This window comes from Colias croceus, chromosome 11, assembly GCF_905220415.1.
Source record: "Colias croceus chromosome 11, ilColCroc2.1".
In the NCBI taxonomy this organism is placed as follows: domain Eukaryota; kingdom Metazoa; phylum Arthropoda; class Insecta; order Lepidoptera; family Pieridae; genus Colias; species Colias croceus.
Genome location: NC_059547.1, coordinates 9,529,277 through 9,546,524, shown reverse-complemented (window position 1 = coordinate 9,546,524; position 17,248 = coordinate 9,529,277). Strand labels below are relative to the sequence as shown.

At 36.1% G+C, this 17,248-nt stretch overlaps 2 protein-coding genes across 3 annotated transcripts in view; one reads left to right on the top strand and one right to left on the bottom strand.

Annotated features, from left to right (window-relative positions):
• The window catches only part of LOC123695818 (muscle M-line assembly protein unc-89-like), a 19,899-nt gene extending 13,317 nt beyond the window's left edge, over positions 1-6,582 (top strand). The window contains exons 5-8 of the mRNA XM_045641753.1: positions 197-495; positions 908-1,918; positions 2,470-2,720; positions 3,597-6,582. Coding sequence (XP_045497709.1) covers positions 197-495; positions 908-1,918; positions 2,470-2,720; positions 3,597-3,900 — 1,865 coding nt within the window. The 3' untranslated portion in view covers positions 3,901-6,582. The remainder of the gene's footprint in view (positions 1-196; positions 496-907; positions 1,919-2,469; positions 2,721-3,596) is intronic.
• On the bottom strand, positions 6,384-17,103 carry LOC123695816 (diphthine methyltransferase). Of its 2 annotated transcripts, XM_045641750.1 has the most exons (7): positions 16,877-17,103; positions 16,465-16,691; positions 10,143-10,277; positions 9,288-9,743; positions 8,566-8,698; positions 7,514-7,996; positions 6,384-6,680 (listed from the first exon to the last, which is right to left on the bottom strand). In XM_045641750.1, the coding sequence occupies exons 2-6, from the start codon at positions 16,685-16,687 to the stop codon at positions 7,684-7,686; spliced, it is 1,260 nt and encodes a 419-aa protein (XP_045497706.1). In that variant the 5' UTR covers positions 16,688-16,691; positions 16,877-17,103; the 3' UTR covers positions 6,384-6,680; positions 7,514-7,683. The 2 variants fall into 2 exon arrangements, with proteins under 2 accessions (XP_045497706.1, XP_045497707.1); XM_045641751.1 differs by lacking the exon at positions 16,465-16,691.
• Positions 17,104-17,248: the final 145 nt, after the last annotated feature.

Genomic DNA, 17,248 nt, shown 5'->3' with positions numbered 1-17,248 from the left:
TGTTTACATTTTTAAATAACTCTAATTAAATATTTGTCGATTTCAATTGATGTTTTATCTATTTATTTTATTAAATAACTAGATCGTAGATACATTGCAACATCGATTAGACGTTTTTTGACCACTTTCTAATATGATATTGTGAGCTTAGTATAATCTAAAACAGATTTCTAACACAATCTCTTCAAAATTTCAGATAAGCTAGTCCGCGCGGAAGAGCTCCTAGCGTACGCGCGCGGCGGCGTCGACCTCACAGTCGGATCGCGGGGCGCGAACGGCTCCCCCGCCCCGCACACCGCGCCCTCCCTCTCGGTGCGCGATGCGCCCACGATCAACAGTCTGATCGCGCGCGCCGCGCCGCACGCACGTCCGTCGCACGCGCGGGTCGACGCGCTACTGGAGCGGCTGTCGGCGGCGCCGGCGCCCGCGTCGCCCCACTCGGTGATCGTGCACTCGCGGGCAGCGCCGACGCCCTCGCCGCCATCGTCTAATGAGGTGAGCGGTAGCATGATCTCTATTTTCTTGATAAAAAGTTTGCTACCCTCATAATACATGCATTTCATTTCTTATAAATAAACTGAAAGTCGCCTCTCTGTACTAAGAGCATTTGATTCTTTTTATGAAAAGTTGTGTAATCCATATTCTAATCAATATTCGTTCATATCCTTTTCATTGTCAAAAACAGTTCATTATTATATTAATTTTAATGTACAATAACATATTATACAAATCATTTTTATGTGCATCTTCGTGAACATTATTCATCATTGATTCTTATAAGCGTACAATTTGTACTTGACAATTGTCTGTTTTTTGAAGAACTTAATGTTGTATTTTTATTTACATTACTAATTATTATTAAGAGTATTAAAACCACGTTAACTAATTCACCTCTATCTATTTCCAGGACTCAGCGGACTCATGCGGCGCGCCGCCCGGCTCGAAACGGAAGCGGAAACCGGAGCGCACGATACGCGTGCCCGTGCCCCCTCCCCCCGCGCCCGCGCCGGCCCCCTCCCCCGTTGCCCCCGCCCCTGCGCCCGCCGCGCCCCGCGCCCCCACCCCGCACACACCCACCCCTCCCCGCGGCACTCCCACCCTCCCGCTAGAAAACGGCGACGCGCACGCACACAATGGCCCGCATAAACCGGATAGACCCCCCTCTCCCCCGCAACAGCCAGAACCTCACGCCCGCAGAAAAACCCGCGCCGACTCCGCAGAGACCATAGACGATATCGCCGCTATGATCGCCAACACGGAGCGCGGGTCGAGAGATATACCCGAACCACCGCCGCTGCCAATCGAACCGGACACCCCAGTTACCATCGACAAGCTAAAAAGTGTCTTAGCCAGCCCTGAACCGGAAAAATCGCCGACACACGAAAAACCACCAGAAATAACGCCAAAATCACCCCCGAAATCACCGCCCAAATCGCCCAAGGAAATACTAAAGTCGCCACCGAAAAAAGATGATCTGGAACCTCCTCCAACAGCCGCGGCACCGAGACGCAGAAGTGCAAGAACGAACTCGGAATCGACTAACGTTCCTGTTGAATCACCGTCTGAAGCAAAGCCAGCGGAGCCAGAAGCGAGCGAAACGAAAACAGCAGAACCGACTTCCGCTAGTTTTGTTGAAGTCGAAAACCAGTTAGAGAAAATGTTTGCGGGTATAGAAGAAGTACCCGCGGAATCTAAAGTGGACGAAAAGGCAACGAAAGCGAGGAAAAGACGGAAATCGGCACCAACTAAAGGGGAAAAGAAGGCATCGAAACGGTCGAGTAGACGGTCTACGGGAGACGAGCCCGCGAGACGGAAGGTCGCGAGGAAAAAGATGGGGAATAAAAAGGAGGCGGTCAAGGATGCGTATGATTCCGGAAGCAATGCTAGTTCTAGTCGGTCGAGAGGCCCGTATATACAGGTAAGTTTTAATGAGCAAATTTATTTCATTGTCTTACATTTAAATGTAAAACAATGTAATAAATAAATTTAGTTAAAATTACGAATTTGAATCTGAATCTGAAATCGCAGCTGAAATTTTAATTAAGCTATTTGCTATAAATCTTGTAACTACGAAAGTAACATAAAATAATTTTTGAATACTGAAAGAAAAATTCCCATATTATAAAATACGATATATTCACTTTACTTATTACTTATTAATTGATCTCAGTTCAACTAAAAAAAGGTTAACATGTTGCATTTGTTGCTACTGAAACCACAAAACTACTCCTTTTGTGTAAAAAGAACACACTCACGCATCTTATGCCGATCTACGCTCATTCTGTTAGCTTTCCACGGATTTTCGTGGTGTACCATTTCATGTAAAACTATTATGATGAATGGCGCGAAAGGATGCGGGTTCGAGTCCCGCCTCGTGATCGAATTTTTTCTATTCTTTATAAATTTATATTTATAAAGCAATTGAATGCCACAAAACCAAAAATATAAATTCAACTACTATGATTCCAGATCGTGGGTCCGCGCGACTCGCCCGTGTCGGTGTCGGTGGTGAACGCGACGGACGAGGAGCGGCGCGGCGGCGAGGAGTGGCGCGGCGTGCGCGCGCGCGGCCTGCACGCCAGCACGCTGGGCCTGCGCTACGACGCGGCCACGCCCGACGCCACGTGGCGCTGCGCCTTCTGCGAGCGCGGCCCGCACGCCGCCGCCCTGGGCGACCTGTTCGGGCCCTACACCGCGCCCACCGCCTGCGCCGAGTACAGGTGTGTAGTGCACGACAATGCTACGCAGATTGTTACGAGAAATTGCGCGATTTTTGTGCTACAATAATTATATCTACGATACATTTTTTTTTAATTTAAAACTCAAACATTTATTTATTCAATTAGACTTCTTTTAGAAGCACTTTCGAATCGTCATTACATATTTTTAACATTTACCACCGATTCGGAAAGCAGTATCTATGGAGAAGAACAGGAAAGATACTCCATAGTTGCTCTTTTAAAATCATGTCAATGCAATAACAACAGCACAAAATACTTTCTGCACAGAATTTCTATTAAATATGTATATCTCTGTAAAATACAAAACTTTATACAGAATAATCATTTTATAGTAGAGCCATTTTAATAGGCAACATTTGACAGTTCAACAAAATTCAACAACGTAACCTAGTAACGACGACATAGAATAACATGATATTTCGTTTTGTTAGAACTGCACATTTGCTTAACTTTTTTCAATTACGATTACGTTTTTATAATAATAATGACCGATAGAAGTTATTTTAAGATTTCATTTTACTGAGAAACCATCCTAAACATAATAAACAATTTCTGAATTGAAGAACTGACGTCGCTACAATTTTGTGTCAATAAACCTTTTTTCTTTTTAAATACTAGAGACGTTACTCATAAAATCGAAATCTGACATCTAGAATCGAATGCATTGATTACTTGTGAATAAAAATCATCATAAATTAATAAATTCGATTGACAAATGTTTCAAATCCGTATCGATTAATACACTTTAATCGATGTTTTTAAGCAGGTTACCTCTCTTCGAAGATAAAATTGATAGACGTCAAATGTTGCCTATTAAATTGGCTCGACTATAAATAAATGAACTTCTAATTTCAGGGCGTTAGACGAAGCGTCGCAACAACGCTTCCCCACGGTAGAGGGCGGCGTGGAGGTGTGGTTCCACGAGGCGTGCGCGGTGTGGGCGCCCGGGCTGGTGGCGGCGGGCGCGCGCGTGTGGGGCCTCGCGCCCGCCGTGTGGGGCTCGCGGGGCTCCAGGTGCGCGCACTGCGCCGCGCCCGGGGCCCCGCTGGCCTGCGCCGCGCGCCCGTGCCGCGCCCGCGCGCACCTGCCCTGCGCCAAGGCCAACAAGTGGCAACTGGACAATGACAACTTCAGTGCCACGTGTCCCCGCCACGCCTAGCGATCGCCCCGCCCCCCACACACTGCCAGTTGATGTGCGTAGTGCCGCGTGATCGAGTGTAGTGCCGTGTAGTGAGTTTCCAGTTACCGACAGACCGTGCATCGGGACACAGACTTTTGGTTCTCGTTATCGTATAGGGACCAATGAACGTTTCGGATGATGTCTCGCCGTGGTGTTCGTCGCTCGTCTTTAATATGAATCCTCGTAAGTGCTAATGAGCAATACTGTTCGCTGTGAAAACCCTGTTCGACTGTAACATATTCGCCGGTGCAAATCATGTTTTAGCACAAATTATTTCTATGTGATAGATGCGCGCGATACGTATGAGTGTGTTGGATATTGAAATTTTAATAATTGTATCTTTTATGACGTTGTTACGAGAGTTTTGTATCAAATTTTACGAAATTTTGTTGACGTTAACGCTGTCAATACTCAAAGCTGACTTTCAGTGAACTTAGTTTCCATGAACTGTACATATTGTATCTGACGATGGAATCTCTAATCAAGTTGCGTTAATGCCCTTATGATATAGTTTTTTATTGCCAAATAAGTGCAACTATTGCCAGCGATCGGTTTATCTCTTTTTGTTTTATCAAGTTGTCATCAGGGTGTTCTGATGCCAAATTGCTTACAGGTTGAGGATCAAACATTTGTTTTGTATTGTTAAATATAACCCAGTGACAATTCTCACAACTAGACAAACAATTATATTCTTTATTGTGACTATGGGCTATGAATAAATTAAGGTGAAAATCAATGTAATTTCATTCCAGGATTATCCTATTTGTATCAATCGAGACAGGAGAATTATGAAGTTTGGAAATCTCACTAATACCAAGTACATATATCTAATTGTAGTATAGAAAATTGTAGATATATACTTTGTTAAAGTTTTAGATCTAATTTATTCATTGCAGTGACATTTGTAAATAGATACACAGCTGTCGGAACGGAATGTACATATAGTTAAAATGTATATAGCAGTTTATAGCATCAGGACACCATAATATTTATAATGTATATATAGTATTGTTGTAAGTTATGTGATCAATTCATGGAAAGTAAAACTATTTTGACAGATTAAGACATGTGAAAAAGAATCATTAACATTGTATTTAATAAAATTGTTAGTTTTCTCGCTTGAGTTTAACATTTTTAAGGACTACATAAAAATCTTAGTCTAATTGTGATAATTACTAGGAATTTGTGAACTGACAAAAAATTGGCTGATCAAAAACAAATTTTTTTTTATTTTATATTTTTACATGTAGTTTAACTGTTTAATAACTAATCATGCAATTATCAAATACATAAATTGTTTGAAATAGTCGTATTTTCCATGGCATCAAATGTGGAGACAGTATTTACCATACACTAAGCAAAGAGTGTCCATAAAAATAAATTTAGTGTGAAATGGCTTCTATTGCAACGTTGCAGGCGATATTATTGTTAATTGTGTTTCAAATACGCTTTTCTAAGTTTATTATTATGGTTGCTCTATATATTATAAGGTTATGAAAGTTTACAATAAAATATTAAACATTTTACATGTCTTCTCTATTTATCTCTTCTAAACTCTCTTATTGGCTATTCAGTTAGTTTAAAAAGTACAACAGTATAAGGTTTCGACCTCTACTAATAAATTAGCTCTTAATCTTATTTAAAGTTTGTTGTAAACTTTCATAGAACTAGGAGAATATAAAAATTGTTTACAGCATGATGTAACAATGCAGTGATATTAAAAGTAATGAAATAAAACATTTACTTGTATCTACCATGTTTATGTACTTCTAAACATTATTGCCATTGAATCTGAACTAGTCCGTGGTTTTGAGATGAAATTGCTGGAGTAGATACATCCGCATCACAGCGCTGAAAGTAGGGTAGATAATACTGATCCAACAAATATATTTTCTGGTAAAAAGGAAGATTATAATGAGGATATGGTGGAAGGAAGTGGGTTTTGAAAGTACACTAAATATTATTGAGAGGTGGCAGTTCAATTATTTGTGCTTCAATTTGTATTTTGGTCTCGAAATTAACAACAAAACTTTAAACATCTGCTATGGTAAACTTGATAAGTGCAGTGCAGATTTCTACATTTTAATTGGTCGAAATAATACTCTTAAGGCATCCAAGAAATTCATTCAATTCTATACACTACACTGATGGGTACTTAATATTGCTACTCAGTATGAGAAAGGGATTTTTTTATTTTTATAGCCAGAGCAGAGTGGTATGAATTTTATTGGATAGAAAATGTACTACCTACTCGAAGTATCATTAGCTGCTTAATTAAATTTTATCTAAAGAGAATTATATAAGCAGCTGTTGGGCCACCCTGACGACAGCATCAGCTGCTGTTTTAGTCGAATATAAAATTAATCATGTACTTTAATTCCAGAGAATTAATAGAAAATAGACTGTAATTAGAGAATATTAAGGTACAAATTTATAGTAGGGATGGAATGAAATCAGGCCAGTTTAGTGTTTTTAAAAAAGTTTATTCGGACATTGACGCGAACAATATCGGATACTCCCAAACAAAGCCTTCATATTGTAAATGGTGTAAGACTTTTTTTTAACAATTATGGCAAATGATTACTTTAAGTATGTAATTGTTATAAATTATATTTATCATGACATTATAAGCAAATTGAAATACAACATGTTTAAAACGAAGTATTTTGGAATTTTTATTTTACAAGGTACAGACAACAACGATAGCTACTTACTACTCATAAGTCATTATAATATATTTGTGAATATATTGTGTATACCTTAGATTAAGGATTGGTCTCCGCGCGCGCTACGACTAGATACCGCCGGCGTACTCGAAAAATGCGGCAACTAAAAGTACGCCGAAATCGGCGTACCCGAGCCAGTCGTGTCACAAGCATTGTGTGGAGAGGGCGTACCGATAGTTTCTAAAGATTTTGGACAAAACCTGAAGTAAAATGCCTGTTTGTGCCATAAAACTGTTTAAAAAAAATTCAACAAATAATAAGAAAGACACTGGGATTACGTACCATCAGGAATAATCGTATTATTCAATATTTCACCTGTACTTTGAAAATGTTGTTTACGAAAATACGACGCCATTTAGTGTTGCCGTACTGCATATCCCAAAAACACACTTTTAATTTGAACTATTTTATTCATAATGTTTTTTTTTTTTCAATACTATTACTAACGCATATTATAAAAAAATGATAATAACAATAATTTATTTCTGTTTAACCTTGTTTAACTGACTCATATATATGTTATTTTTTTATTACCGCTTTTTTACTTTTAAAAAACCTTTGTGATAGTATAGTGGCATCGCAAGTGGATTTGAGTCACATGTTCATGGGTTCGATTCCCGGCAAGACCAAAATGAAATAAAAATATTTTTCAAACTTCTTTCCAAGATAGCCCATTTCCCATTTATGGGGTAAAATTATTTATGTAGCTGGCAGTACAATTCTTCACACACACTAGCGTCCTTACAAATCGCCTTACACACACTACAGAACTGAGTTGCCGCACTCACGGAGCTATTGTTTTTAGGTGGAGCGGTATCTAGTCGTAGCGCGCGCGCGGAGACCAATCCATAATCTAAGGTGTATACATTGTTTTTTATTAATACAAGCGTTATTGTCTGTGCCTACATTCCTTTACATGATTCTGAATACATAACTATAAAATATACACAATGGATTAAATGCATGATAATCTGAATTTAAATGCAATAATAGCTTCCATACAAAACTGAATAAATATAGAATCGTTTATCAAGCTCTATTCATCAAAAACGATTTCTCCTACATGCATATTGCAGTCGTAAAACGAACACGTAGCAACCATAGACAGTGAATTATCAAATTTCCAATCCGCGCCATACGCTATGCTTTCATGTTCCAAGTATTCATAGAGAACATTTATTTTTTCTTCTAAACGGAGGAGACGGAAGCCGCCGTACATACAGGCAGCTAAAATGTAGTTATTATTGTGTGGGTGCCATTTTAGACGCCACACTCCACCGCTCACGTCTGTTTCATTGATGCAACGTTTTAGTTGCCTTGCGTCCCAAAGTCGTACTTTCTCATCGTAACTGCAAACATAGAAATAGTTTTTTTTAAAGAAAATATATAAACATAAGTATACTTAAATGAGATATTTTTTAACCCCGGATGGCAAAAAGACGCGGTTTCGTATCCCGCCTCGTGATTTAATTTTTCTATTATTTAAAAATACTAACGTCCTACGTACCTACTTACCCTTAGTGTTTAAAAATGTACTTAGATATTGCACTATCGCTTTTAAAGAGACTTTCTCTGGATAAGAGGAGAGGATTTTTAAAGGGAACATAAATATGCAATATATAGCTATATCTCGACTGTATACAATATACATACATGCTAAAACCACTGAATGGGTTTGATCATATTTGGCAGTGATGTATGTGTTATAATAATACCATAATAACACAAGAGCTATCAGTTTTCAGTTTTCGCTTCAGCCCATCCGTTCGACCACGGGTGAAACCGAATCACATCAGGAAAGAAAATAGATTTACATATTCTCATCAAATCACTAAATACTTATCTTAGATATACATATATATAGTTCTACCTGCCTATATGATATAAGCATTTATTTAAGTATGAAAAAGATTCTTACCTCCCAGTCAGCAGCTGATGTTCCACATCGATATTGCTCCTCACTGACGTCACTCCAGCTTCGTGACAGCGATTCTTTATCACGGCATCCGGAGTCCTCAAGTCGAAACATTTGAACACGCAGTCATCGCCGCCTGAATGAGATTATAAGTTTAAAGAGTTATTATGAACTCTAATAAAAATTCCAAGAAATGTTATAAAAGATATATAAATATCATAAAATCTAATGCCGTGTTTCATTTGATAGAAAATTTGTGCCTACTGCCTACTTAATTTTTTTATGTTTATAAATTATGCTCTGAGCCCGTTGGAGATCAACCATCTGATAATCAGATGAGGCTTATTTTTCAAGGTCTCAATAGAGAGATTTTATAAGTGAAGGTCTATCTAATACTTTCTTAATTCATTTTCTACCTCTACTATTAGCTCATTTCAATTCAAATGAATTTAATATGTATATAATGTGTCGGAACCGCAAATAGGTTGAAGACATTTTTTATTTCGTTTTATAGCTCAATTCTCTGATAATGCACGCATATCAATATTTGTATTATAGATACCTAAAGGCTAAACCTAATATACTACTTGATACGAATTAGAGAATACCATGGTATTAATGAGTAGGTATGTATAGTAGGTACAGTGAAAAGAAGAGTAGTATTTTCTTTACAATTCTCAAAGTAAATCCCGCAATAATTTAAATGTCCCCTTAATGCAGTTTACCTGAATACAGCACTTTCTCATTCCAATAGTTAAAGGCGCCGATCCACGCTTCGAAATCATGCGCTTTCCAACTTCCTATCTTCTCCAACCTTTCATCTACCCGCCAAACGGATACATTTCCGCCCGAGTCACTTACAACCACACATGGATTGTCACTTGTCACTTTATTCGAGGACCAATCAAGTGACAGCGCTAAAATGTTTTCACCAATCGGCGTTTCGAGCCAAAGATTTAAATTTAACGTTCCATCATTTTCTTCTAATCTGTAGAGCTGCAAGCTACCCTCTGATGTCACGATTCCAAGGACGGGGCAATCATTGATACGGTGGTAACACCACTTTTGGTCTAATATACCAGATGTGTCTATGCTCTGAATAGGACATAGTTCTGTGGTATTTTCATTAATTTTAAATAAGTAGGATCTTCCCAGTCTCTTCTGTTTTACTACGTTTTGATCTGAAAAAGTTAAGAGAAATGTTAAGTTTTTCATGTTTATAAGTATTAGGTACTAATAATGTATTGTATTATGTAACTAATAACTATGTATAGAAGAAATATACCTATATAAGAAAATTTTGTTATTTTGAAGTGTTGTTAACTAAAATAGATCTTATAATTTCACGTTACAATAATAAACATCTTTTACAATTAAAGGTTTTTTTTATTTACCCGGTAACCACCACCACCACCGGTACCATAATAGCCTGTTTATGAAATTAGTTAGATATATTATTTAGTAGGTAACAAAGCTTTTTCTATTCATGAAACAATTTTCAAATAAGATTGCGTATATCGTAAAGTAGGAAGAACATTCTAAACTTGAGTCCTATCTACAGATTAACAAAATATACGAACCTTCATCGCTCTTATCCAGCTGGTATGTACCACACACCAACACGTCCGTAAAGGGCTCGACAGGACACCACTCCACCGAGTCCGCGCTGTATCCCGTGTTCCATCTGTGCTTTGTGCTCCATGACACCATTTGGCCTTGAATTAATGTTATTTAAATCAAAATATAAGAGCTAGTTGTTTGCATACATTTATACTAATTTATTTTTATAGATAACAGAAATAGGGACATACGCTTCTTTGAAATTAAAAAGTTAGCAGCTTTTTAGTGTAGTAATATTTTAGTAAATTATCTATGAAGGCAAAATATTCTGTGAAGAGTAATATAAAAGAAGTTTGGTGTTCATAGAACACATTTTTTTTACAATCAAAGCAATCATGTTACAGAAAACATGACTTATTGAGCAATATAATAATTATAATAAGATTTTGGAAGTTGTCCTAGTTTCTCCAATAAAGATAATAGAATAAAAATAAAACTTCACAAACGAGATTAATCGTTTATTTATTTATAATAAAAAATAGTCCATACATGAATAAATACGGTATACACTAATTCTTATATCTGGAACATGTAATATATTTATATATCGTTTATCAATACACCCAACTAATTTCCTAAAATTTGTACTATTTTATGGTTCATCACTTACAATTTATATTACATACTGAAACTGAATAAAAATACACATTACACTGCAATTTATTGAACGGGATGTAAATTTATATAAGTTTTCTTTTTTAATTATTTAACTAAAATCGTTTTAACAGTAGGAAAAACTTGCAGCGATACATAAATCTGCACATGCAAAATAATACAAACAGTACATTAAGACACTACATTTGTACGTTGTCAGATTCGGTATCAAAACTTTTTAACATGATACACGCGGGCGAAGTCGCGAGCGAAAAGCTATTAAACAAAATGCGATTCAAACCAAAAAAAAATATATTAACTGTGTAATATGTACCTACAATAATGCTGAAATAAAATTTCAGGCGAGTATTTTACGATATATACGCATTTGTTTTATAATATCAATCAAAGTGGACTTTATAAATTATAACATACATAAGTACTATAAATGGTAACTTAATATTATCTACTTCGTATATCTTCTTTAATCTAATTATATCTATGAAGTATACATCAACGGCAGTTGGACCTTTTTAAGTGGGTGGCACTATGTAGAAAAAAACATAGAATAATTATAACGCCTAGGAATGGAAAGAATGGCAACGGCAATTGAATGCTAACCAAGCTAGATTGGCTCAATCTGCCCAAACATAATATTATGTTAGTTACCAGCTTCACAACATTAAAGTATTTTTTTTATTTTTTTATTTGTGTGGTGATTCTCAATGTTGCCAGAAGGGCTACTACATTTTAACGCGGACACGTGGGTGAACTGAAGGTTCACTCTGGTAGCGACATGCGCAAGGGCGTCCCCCCTTGACGGGGATCTCGAACCTCGGCTTGGGCTGTCGCTTGAGTGGAGGAGGCCGGAAGGGCCCTAGTCGGACGGGAAGTTATATGTGTGTGCACTGTGCGTGTAAGCGAACGTAAGCTTCACGCTCACGCATACATCAATGCTTTTTTTGTGCACTGTTATAGACCATAGATAATCTTTAGACAAACCATTTGTATGAAGACATTCTAGGCGTTATTAATCTAAGGTAAAAAAATAAATACAAATTATGGTGTTGATTGGCCTTTATCAAACTTGATGAATGCAACACTGTCATTCAATGCCGTATTTATTGCATAGAAAATAACCCTTGCCAGTAACAAAAAGGATTTTTTTAAATATAAATTTATAAAGAATAGAAAAAATTCTATCACGAGGCGGGACTCGAACCCGTATCCTTGCCCGCCCCGGAATGGCGCGAAAGGATGCGGGTTCGAGTCCCGCCTCGTGATCGAATTTTTTCTATTCTTTATAAATTTATATTTATAAAGCTGAAAGCATTTGAATGCCATAAAACCAAAAATATAAATTCAGGATTTTTTTAATTATTGTCATTTGTTGTCATTAATTGGAAATATGTATAATAAATACTTTGATAGACAAATATTAAATTGCTTATTTATTTACATTGAAAATACTTACTGTGTAGAATCAAGCAAAATGACAGTATTTCCACATCAAGTTTGCCACCCTCAAAAATTTAAAATGAAAATCAAACATCAGTTGGGACTCCAGGTGGATCTCTCAATAAGAACTAAACTATATACAACTTAGGTCTATAAAAATTAAATTTATCAAATTAATGAGCACATAACTTACAAACTAATAATATTCTTCACCAAGTTCACACAAGACTTGTTAAAACATTCAAGCAAGTATTAACAGCCACATCAATATCATTAAAATCTGTAATTTTTGAAATTTACGACATTCAATTCTTAAATATTAATATCAACCACTAAAAATAGTTATATTTGTTTGCGTCTGAGGTAGATGTTCACAATAAATGTTTCGATCACAGCCTGTGGACATTTATTTTAATATCTCCAGTATCAGTGTGTAAAAACTGAAGCCATTTTTAAATAAATTAAAAGGCTTTCCCGTAAACAATAACATTTGTAAATACACTGTCAATAATTGTAACTACTAAAACAATTTAATTGTAATAGACATAGATAAGAAAGTGTAACAATATTATCAGTTACATTGAGCAAAAAAATTATCTACCAGGGAAAATAAAGTTAAATATTTTCACATTAAATTGGTTCTACAATGAATATTAGTAGTTACAATAGACACTTTGTTTTAATACAATCATCATTGAATTTCTCTTATTTCCGGTTTTATTTGACTTATTGGAAATGTATTTAAACTACCATTTTAAATATGAATCTGCTCTACTTTAAACAATATACAATTAATAAAAAATGAGAAACCAATTTATTTTCTTGACTTTTATATAATCTGTATTAATTTGTAAAAATTTTAAAAAGGTTTTATATTCTCAACTGCCAAATTTAACCTACATTAACACTAATTATATTCATATTTGAAATTTTAGAAGTATACGTTTATAAAGCCAATAGTTTGTATTATCCTTGACTTGGCATTTGTTCCTTCGAGGTTACAATTTTGACAGAAATTGGATAGCCTACATCTACGAACTTCTTTAGTATTGTATAATATATGAAAAAATATGTTATAAAATATGCTATCTATATATTTTTATTGTTGGTGATGTAGAGAAGATATTCTTTGTACTATTTTATTGTTTGTGTTTATATATCTATTGAACATAATATTTGTTTAACCCTTAAATGCATGATGATGTATATATACATCGGTGTTTTCGTCCTTAAATAATTTCTAAACGGTAACTCAAATACAGTATTTTTTACTTTTAATAGGTGTTAAAAATATTTATCTTAGTTTTTGAACGCAAGCTTTCACAATATGACAGTTCACTTTTTTACTTATCATAAATTGACAGCTTGGTGCCACATTTTCTAATACACACTTTGGCGGTCAAATTGAAATGTTATTTTAGTGGATACTAAATAGTATTATTACGTGATAAAAGTGATTTACGAGAGGATAAAGGTAAGGAGATCCCGTTCCATTTTTTTTTTTAGAATACAATCACAGTTTTTGTAAATATCAGCGGCATAATTGTGATGTAGAAATACATCAGTATGCAAAATCGGCAACAAAAATTTTTATTGACGGTATAATATATATTTTTTATTTTTGACTTATTTGTATACAGATACATAATATATTCATACGAATTTTATGATTTTTTATCCAGAATGTCCCGTAAAGTGGCAGATAAAGACATAGAACAACTTCTGGCAGCTTTAGAAGATGGAAATATTTCTGAGGATGGCTTGGAAGATGAAAGTGAAGATGAAGAAACCTTTTTCGCTAATGCAAGAGAAATTATTCAAGAGTTGGAAGACGAGGATGCAGAGGACCATGAAGATCCTACCTATAGTGATCCACCACTAGTACAAGATTTGCCTGGCCCATCAAGTCAAACTATTATTTCATTACCCATGCAAGAAGGTCATCAACAATATGTAGAGTTTGATAAGAGGAAACTCGTTTGGAAAAAAGACAGTTTGTTGTTTGACGAATCGAAAATAATTCACCAACCAAGCACAACAGACTCTGCTATAACTGAACTTGATACACCATATAAATGTTTTTTGCACTACTTCACACCTGAGTTTCTTCAAAAAATTGTTGATGAAACTAACTTATATGCAGTACAGAAAAACCCTGCAGTATCTTTCAATATTACTGTTGGGGAGTTAAAAAAATTCATAGGTATTCTTTTATTTATGTCAGTGGAGCAATTCCCTAGTGTACGCTCATACTGGCATTCCAAGTTTGGGTACGATCCTGTAAAGAGCGCGATGCCTGTAAATCGGTTTGAGATGATTAGGAGCTACTTACATTTCAACGATAATAATAAACATCTTCCGCGAGACGATTCCGATCACGATCGCCTTCATAAGATTCGGCCGGTGATAGAACAGCTAAATACGACATTTTCATCAGTTGCAATAGACCAACGACTTTCTATTGATGAGCAGATGTGTTCCACTAAAATTGCACATTTCCTCAAGCAATATTTACCAAATAAGCCTCACAAATGGGGCTATAAGCTTTTTGTTCTCTGTAATCTTATGGGATATGCTTACAGATTTGAGATCTATTCTGGACAAGAAGAAAAAAAAGACAAACCAGCCGATGAACCTGATCTAGGAATAACAAATAACGTCGTTATACGTTTGGCGAGAGCTATACCAAGGATGAACAATCATATTGTATTCTTCGATAACTTTTACACGTCCCTGCCTTTGGTAAATTATTTGAATAAACAGGGTATACAATGTGTCGGAACTATTCAGCAAAACAGGCTACCGAATTGTCGACTCCCTGATAAAAAGGAACTTATGAAAACTTCTGTTCCGAGAGGCACATATTATGAACGCGTTGCCCATTCAAATGGAGTAGACTTTTCGGCCACTGTGTGGAAAGATAATAAAGTCGTCACTCTTTTATCGACTTACGTTGGCGCCGAGCCTGTTGGAAAAGTATCAAGATACGACAAGAAAGCTAAACAAAAAATTGAAATCGCTTGTCCCAAAATTGTGCAAGAGTACAATATGCATATGGGAGGAGTCGATCTAATGGACAGCTTTTTAGGACGCTATCGAATTCGAGTAAAGAGCCGGAAATGGTATTTACGCTTATTTTATCATCTACTGGACCTCACTACAATCAACTCATGGGTGCTTATGAAAAAAAATCTAATTGCTAAAGGTGTCACAAAAAAGCAGCTGCCTAATCTTGGGGAGTTTCGTAATTGTTTGGCTGACACACTGTGTAATATAGGTATGTCTGGAGGTAGTAAAAGAGGGCGCCCTAGTACTTCCTCTCTAGAACGCGACCTTCAAATAAAAAGGCAGAAAGGTCCGCAACATCCGCTCCCGTCAAAAGATGTGCGCGTAGATGGATTCGAACATTGGCCTGTATTTGCGAATCGATTACGGTGCAAGATGCCCAATTGTAAGGGCACCACACAATGGTCGTGTACCAAATGTAATGTACCGTTGTGTCTAAATCAGAGAAACAACTGTTTCAAAGATTTTCATTCACTGCAGTAAGCCTAATTCCATAATTAGGCTAATTCTAATTCTAATAGCATAGTACTTAGGCTACATTATTATTATTAACTGTAATGCATAGTGATGTAGATCTACATCAGTAAGTTTTTTTTATAAAAATAACTATACTTTTTGCAAAATAAATATTTTTTTCTTTATTTTTCCCTTTATCTATGTTTAATTACCTACCTGTTTCAATTTATGGTATTTAAAAAGGAAAAATCATGCATTTAAGGGTTAACAAGGCAGTTGTAAATTGAAATTGTATGTTGCTAATTTACTAAACAATTAAACCTCTCTACAAAACAACTATTCTTTCATTTCAGAATGGTATTCAATATGGAAAATTTTATACCATTAACTTCTAAGTACCCTGAACATTATGTTAAATTTATGCTAACATGTCATCTTGTCTTTAATAAAAAGTAATAATTCAAACATGCAAGAAACAATTGTATCCATCAAATTCTTTCCCAAAAACCTAGACCCCTATTTTATATTAATATCAAACTAATTGAGGTATGTAAAATTGACTGAGGTAATCGCCTTGTTACTACTGTCTAGCTGATCGTTCGGTTTCAATGAGACATTCCCTTACAAGTATTCTAGCGTGGACGATACCGCGTTTTAATCGCTCCGCAGAACTGCGACTCCCTGAATAACTCGGTCTCACTTCCTTACCCATCTCTTCGATAACAGCAAGCAGCTGAGCGTATTTTGACATGCTGTTGTCCTTATCTTTACCAATCGAGGAAGGTGAAGACGCGGGCACCGTTGATATTGTTGCATGGCTGTTTCCAGTGTGGCCCAACTCTTTGTGCGTGCTTTTTCCATTCATTGGAATAGCTGTTACAGTGACGTCACTCAATTTCGATTCCACTGCCTGGATATCCATAGCTTCCATCGTCCTGAAATAATGTTTGTCTGCCATCACAAATAAGCCGAAAATAACAAAAGTCAACAAATCTTAACTTACCGAACTAATATTGAAAAAATAATGTTTCAACTCCGTAACAACATAACGCGCGCGTGATCTATCTTACAAAACCGAAATACGTAACGAAATGTAATAAATAAGCAATTTAGGACATACCCGACTTGTTATTCTTTTACTCCTTCCTGAGATTTAATAAAATCTTGCCCGGTTTTACGCCGTTATCGATACAAAGGTGCCTATATATCGAGCTTGCTTGAATTACAGATGTTTTGCTTTATTTATGTGTACACAAGAACTTCGTAATTCAGTAGTACCGAGGTGGTACCGAGGCAAAAACTATATAGATTCAGTTTTTCAGTTATCACCTCTCACCACATTGACAAAATAAAGCATTTGGTGTTGCCAATTGCCATTATGAATTACAATCCCATTGATAAAAAAAAATTCTATCGACAAGGATATACAAATATTTTTCGTTTATCTACTGTTGTCCACACAGTCCCAGAATCTGTGAATCAAAATGGTGGA

Coding starts and splice junctions, on each gene's coding strand:
- LOC123695816 (XM_045641750.1), bottom strand. CDS start 16,687: ATGGAAGCTATGGATATCCAGGCAGTGGAATCGAAATTGAGTGACGTC. Junction 9,744..10,142: donor GCTGGATAAGAGCGATGAAG/GTTCGTATATTT, acceptor TAACTTTTTCAG/ATCAAAACGTAGTAAAACAG. Junction 7,997..8,565: donor CATCAGCTGCTGACTGGGAG/GTAAGAATCTTT, acceptor CTATGTTTGCAG/TTACGATGAGAAAGTACGAC.